Source organism: Anomalospiza imberbis, chromosome 11 (assembly GCF_031753505.1).
Source record: "Anomalospiza imberbis isolate Cuckoo-Finch-1a 21T00152 chromosome 11, ASM3175350v1, whole genome shotgun sequence".
Lineage (NCBI taxonomy): Eukaryota > Metazoa > Chordata > Aves > Passeriformes > Viduidae > Anomalospiza > Anomalospiza imberbis.
This window is the reverse complement of record NC_089691.1, coordinates 15,917,096-15,923,095: the sequence shown is the minus strand read 5'-3', so window position 1 is coordinate 15,923,095 and position 6,000 is coordinate 15,917,096. Positions and strand designations below refer to the sequence as shown.

General features: G+C 56.0%; 1 protein-coding gene across 24 annotated transcripts in view; it reads left to right on the top strand.

Moving 5' to 3' along the window:
* Positions 1–1,774: 1,774 nt before the first annotated feature.
* Positions 1,775–6,000, top strand: part of CADPS (calcium dependent secretion activator) — a 207,016-nt gene continuing 202,790 nt past the window's right edge. For 13 of the 24 annotated variants that reach the window (XM_068202137.1, XM_068202141.1, XM_068202120.1 and 10 more), the window contains exon 1: positions 1,776–2,249. In XM_068202137.1, the coding sequence (XP_068058238.1) occupies positions 1,866–2,249 (384 nt within the window). In that variant the 5' untranslated portion in view covers positions 1,776–1,865. Of the gene's footprint in view, positions 2,250–6,000 lie in introns of all 24 variants that reach the window. The other 11 variants (XM_068202139.1, XM_068202131.1, XM_068202128.1 and 8 more) reach the window with 3 other exon arrangements.

Below are 6,000 nucleotides of genomic sequence, written 5' to 3'. Positions count from 1 at the left end.
CTACACATGTAATAATTAGTGACTTGGATGAAACATTTGCCAGCAATATCACTTTTCGACTAAGACTTTTAACTGCACTGAGGTGCAAGAAGAGCTGCTTGGTGGAAAACAAATGCTTCAAGCCTCAGGTCTGCGGTGATCCGCGTGGCTCAGGCTGCTGTGGGGACGCAGTAGTGCCCGTGTGGAGCTGTGGGGGCACCAGGGGCACAGCAGGGACATTGGTGTCTGTGGGGACATTGAGGACACAGCAGTATCTGGGTGTGGTTGTGGAGGTTCGGAGAGACAGTGGGCTCTGTGGGTACACCATGGGCACAGCAATGCCTGAGTGGGGCTGTGGGGACATTGAGGACACCGCGGTGCCTGAATGGGGTTGTGGGGACATTGGGGACACCGTGGCGCCTGTGTGCGGCTGTGGGGACATTGAGGACACCGCAGTGCCTTAGTGAGGTTGTGGGGACACTGGGGACACCGCGGTGCCTTAGTGGGGTTGTGGGGACATTGAGGACACTGCGGCGCCTTTGTGGGGTTGTGGGGACATTGAGGACACTGTGGTGCCTGTGTGCGGCTGTGGGGACATTGGGGACACCGCGGTGCCTGTGTGCGGCTGCGGGGACATTGGGGACACCGCGGTGCCTGTGTGCGGCTGTGGGGACATTGAGGACAATGCGGTGCCTTAGTGGGGTTGTGGGGACATTGAGGACACCGCAATGCCTGTGTGGGGCTGTGGGGACACTGGGGACACCGCGGTGCCTGTGTGGGGCTGTGGGGACATTGGGGACACCGTGGTGCCTTAGTGGGGCTGTGGGGACATTGAGGACACCGCGGTGCCTTAGTGGGGTTGTGGGGACATTGGGGACACCGTGGTGCCTTAGTGGGGTTGTGGGGACACTGGGGACACCACGGTGCCTGTGTGCGGCTGCGGGGACATTGAGGACACCGCGGTGCCTTAGTGGGGTTGTGGGGACATTGGGGACACTGCGGTGCCTTAGTGGGGTTGTGGGGACATTGGGGACACCGTGGTGCCTTAGTGGGGTTGTGGGGACATTGAGGACACTGTGCTGCCTTAGTGGGGTTGTGGGGACATTGGGGACACCGCGGTGCCTTAGTGGGGTTGTGGGGACATTGGGGACACCGCGGTGCCTTAGTGGGGTTGTGGGGACATTGAGGACACTGCGGTGCCTTAGTGGGGTTGTGGGGACATTGAGGACACTGTGGTGCCTTAGTGGGGCTGTGGGGACATTGGGGACACCGCAATGCCTTAGTGGGGTTGTGGGGACATTGGGGACACCGCGGTGCCTGTGTGCGGCTGTGGGGACACTGGGGACACCGCGGTGCCTGTGTGCGGCTGTGGGGACATTGGGGACACCGCGGTGCCTTAGTGGGGTTGTGGGGACATTGGGGACACCGCGGTGCCTGTGTGCGGCTGTGGGGACACTGGGGACACCGCGGTGCCTGTGTGCGGCTGTGGGGACACTGGGGACACCGCGGTGCCTGTGTGCGGCTGTGGGGACATTGGGGACACCGCGGTGCCTGTGTGCGGCTGTGGGGACACTGGGGACACGGCGGTGCCTGTGCGCGGCTGTGGGGACACCGCGGGCACACGCGCCCGCCGGGCCGTCACCCCCGGACCCCCGCGGCCATGGCGGCGGCAGGCCCCCACCGGGCATGCGCGGGGCTCGCTCGGCGCTCGCTCCCCTGGCCCCGCGCGTGCAGCACCGCGGCCAGCGCCCGCGCGCGCGGGGCGGGGCGGGGCGCGCGCGGGCGCGGCGGCGCGCGGAGCCGGGCACGGGCACGGCTGCGCCGAGCGGAGCGCAGCCCAGCGCGCTCCAGAGCTCGCCCGGCCGAGCCCAGCCGTCGCCGCCGCGATGTTGGACCCGTCGTCCAGCGAGGAGGAGTCGGAGGAGCTGGTGGAGGAGGAGAGCGGCAAGGAGCCGCTGGCGCCCGCCGCGGCGCGGCTCTCGCCCAGCCGCCCCGGCGAGGGCCCGGGCGGCGGCGGCGGCGGCGGCGGTGCCGGCGGCGGTGGGAGCGCCGGGGGGCTGCAGCCCGGCGGGCGCGGCGGCAGCGCGGCGCGGCCCGCCAGCCCCAGCCCCTCGGTGGCCAGCGAGAAGGAGAAGGACGAGCTAGAGCGGCTGCAGCGGGAGGAGGAGGAGAGGAAGAAGAAACTGCAGCTCTACGTCTTCGTCATGCGCTGCATCGCCTACCCCTTCAACGCCAAGCAGCCCACCGACATGGCCCGCCGGCAGCAGAAGGTACCGGCCGTGCACTGCCCTGCCGTGCCCTGCCCGGCTCTGCCCTGCCGGTCGGGCTCTGCCTCTCCTGTCCATCACCCACCCACCTTTGGCTGCTCCTGCCTGCCCCTGCCATCCACCCACCTGCCTGTCCCCTTCTTACCCACCCGCTGTTGACTTACCCCTGTGCACGCTCCTCTGGATACCCCTCTGTCTGCATCCCTGCCCGTTCCTCGCCTCTCCCGCTGCTCCCCGGGCCTGCAGCTCCCCGGGCACCCCAAGGGCACTCCCGGCACAGGGCACCTTGGGCCCACGTGGTGCGCTTTGCTGGCAGCAGCCCTGTCTCGGGGCTCGGGGAAGCCCCCTGACCCCTTGTCACCCTCCATACTGCTCCCCGACATGGTCTCCCACACAGAGCCGGCGCGGTGACATACATCGTTGCTTCTAGTTACGCAACATCGGGATTCGGGAAGTTTGGGATGTTGGCCATCTAAAGGTTGTCAAAAGGAGAGAAATGGGTTATATTGCTGGAAAACACCAGGCACGTGCTGTTGCCTCCTGCAAAGGGACTCTACAACTCCATGCTTACTGCAAAGTTTGCTTAACTGGGAGTGCTGGCACTGACTTGGGGAGTTGCTGAGTCTCATTTCAACTTCTTGCAAGTGTTTATGTTTGGCGAGCTCCCCAAGACCGGCTTCCCGGCGAAATGCGTCTGCAGAGGTTTGCAATGAAATCTCTGCCACAGTCCTGACTCTTTCTCCCCCAGTGTGTCACCACAGCAGGGCCATGTGCTGCTCCAAGCAGAGGTTGAGCAGGAGTGCTTCACCTGGGCTCCCCATCTCCAGGAGCTGTCTTGGAGCTTGTTTCTCCTCTGAGGCACAAGCTTATGGGCCAGGGCAGAAATTAAGTTTCTTCTGGAGCTGGACACAGGCATCTTTCAGTCAAATGTAGTCAACTTCTTCCCCGTGGCAGCCAGAGTTAAGTCTGTGATATAATGTAGCTCTCTGAAACAGCTGGCTGATTTTTTGTCACCATTTTCGGCTGAGTTTCTTAGACTGCAGTTTTAGCCTTGATCCTATTCTGTGTTCACAAATGACCTTTACAATTCAGGCAGACTCCTGGATGTATTGATGCAAACGACATTCAGTTCTGCTACACCACAGGACTATTATTAGTCATTGCAACATACGGAGGTAGGAAAGTGTATCCGTACTGTATCATGTAGTTTAAAGGCAATATAGGACAATCTGTTGCTGGAAGCTTGAATGATCTGCTTTTGTTTGCTGAGCAAAGTACATAGCTGAAATTATAGCCAGGTTTGGAGTTTCTTTTATCTGTTCTTTTTGCCTACAATGCTTTTCAACAGATTGTGAATTTCCGAAGTAGTTTTGGCTTTTGTTTCTCGTGCAATTTCTTTGTGTTAGAGAAAGATGATGAAACTTACATTATTGTTAGTTTCACTGAAATAAAACCAAGTAAGTCCTGCAACTGTTTCTCACATAAAAGTGAAGTGAGGATGAAACTTACATTATTGTTAGTTTCACTGAAATAAAACCAAGTAAGTCCTGCAACTGTTTCTCACATAAAAGTGAACTGAAATTGACAAGTAGTTTATTCAAAGGAGCATGCAGCATCTTAGTAGTTCAGAGAAGAGTGGCTGGGAAGGACAGTTTATAGTCCCTGAAGTCAAAATAGTGCACTGTGAAAGGACAAGAGAAGGGAGAGGAAAAGGTGGGGAATAAAGTGCAGGTGAAACAAAGAAATGAGGAGTAATGATAAAAATTACAAAATGGCAGCAATACTCAAGGCTATGTGGAAGTTACACAGGATCCTGGGAGGAAATAATTCATTCTCTGTGAAATGAAAAACATAGGGAAACATTTCTGGCTTATTAACATAGCTAAAAACTTAGCAGTGAAATGGAATTGGGAAAGCTAAATTTGCCATGATGACAAATGTCAAATTGAATTTACCCTTAAAAGGTTAATTAATTCTGGTTTTTTGTTTTCTCTATATCCCTATATTCAATTGTCACACTGGGAGTAGATCCTTGCCCTTTTTTCTTAGCCATGACTCCTATTGAAGTCAATTAAAGGACTACCAGAGCCTGGAGTTTGTTGATGAACTTCATGTGCTCCTCTGCTTTGCTTTCCTCACACATTCCTCTGGGAAAGTCCTTTCCTTTTCTGGTTGGAGGGGGACCAGAGGGTGAAGGTGAGGGACTTGATCCCTCGTGAGCATCTAGCTTCAGTTGCAGTGTATTGGTTGGGTCTTCAGTAATGGTTAAAGTGTCAGGTGCTCAAGACTCACCAAAGTGGAACAAATACATTTTGCTTCTTGGGAGAAAGGTGAGAGAAAACTGGATTTGGTCTTGCTCTAATGGGGGCTGTTGGGTCAGTTTGCTCATCGGCAGAGGAGGGATAAAGTGCTTCCTTTCCCATGTGCCATTTGCCTCTCCACCCTCACGGTCTGTAGTTTACCAGGGAATTGCTTCATCCTTGAAGAAATAGGGAGCAGAAGATCCCCAAACATTGTCATTTGCAGTCTCCAGGTTGGTGCAGGACCACGGTCCTTCTTTTCCCAGTAGTGCTGGACGGGGAGAGGCTGCAGGGGCTGCTGCTTGATCCACTGCACATGCAGCGTCCTGGAGACGCCAGGGCCTGACCCTGCCCATCTGCCCACTTCAGTCACTGTCCATGGACAGGGTGTCTGGGAGCCCCACTGGGGCCCTGCCCAGGTGAGGGGACCTGGCTTCTTGCTCAGGCCCCACACCCACATCAGGGAGATGCCACTGCAGAGGTGTCTGGGCAGAACTGTGCAGCAGTGAGAACTGCTCAGCAGGTTCTGCCCAGTGCTGGAAGGAGAAGGATGAGGTTTGGCTTCACCTGGCTCACAGCTCTCCCCTGTAGAATGGGAGATGCTGTGACCCTAAGCATAGCCCAGGCAGGTGACCATGGCTTTGCAGGTGAGGCAGTGAAGCTATTGCCCTGCAGAGTGGTTTCCTGTCTGGGTTACCTGATAACAGCCAGCCCATCCCCACCACAGCTGGAGGACCACAGTTGAGATGGACTGTGTTGCAGACAGCCCCTGCCAGGCTTCCAGAGCCTGGGCAGCTTCTAAAAGTTCAAACTTCTTTGCAGTTTTCTCAGATAAGAAAGTGTTGATTTTGTTGTGGCTGCAGCACTGAAGTTCTTGCCTGGGCTGTAGATCCCTGTGTACCTCCCCTGAGGTGTAATCCTCCCTCTTTGATCCTGCAGTGCTGCTGTGTCAGAGCTGGCTGGTGCCCCGGTGGCTGGGAACACACTGGCACAGCGGGCACCAGTCGTGCAGCCACACACGCATGTGTAGTGCTCCGGGAGCTGGAAAATGCAGCCTGGTGTTCTGCAGCACCCGTGAACCCTGGAATAAAGGGGGAACTGTGTAGTTCAGGTGCTGTTGCACCACAAAGGTAATTACCTGTGGTTTGATAAATTAGAATGTATATGAGAGCGAAGAGAGCAGCCGAAACATGTGAATGGATGGTGTAGCTGGGTATTTACTGCATGTGGGCATGACAGCACTGCTTGTTTACACCAGCAGCAAACTCTATGGTTCAGATTTCCAGATGAATTTAAGCAGATGCCACTCAGAACTGGTATTTTTCTGATCCTGACACCCCAGAAATTTCAGCAACAGAGGAAAAACTGTTATTTAGATCAGTGTGTTCAGGTCTATACCTCTGTTTTGGGTTTATTTTGATGTTTATGGGGTAAGGCTCCACTTCAGTAACTAC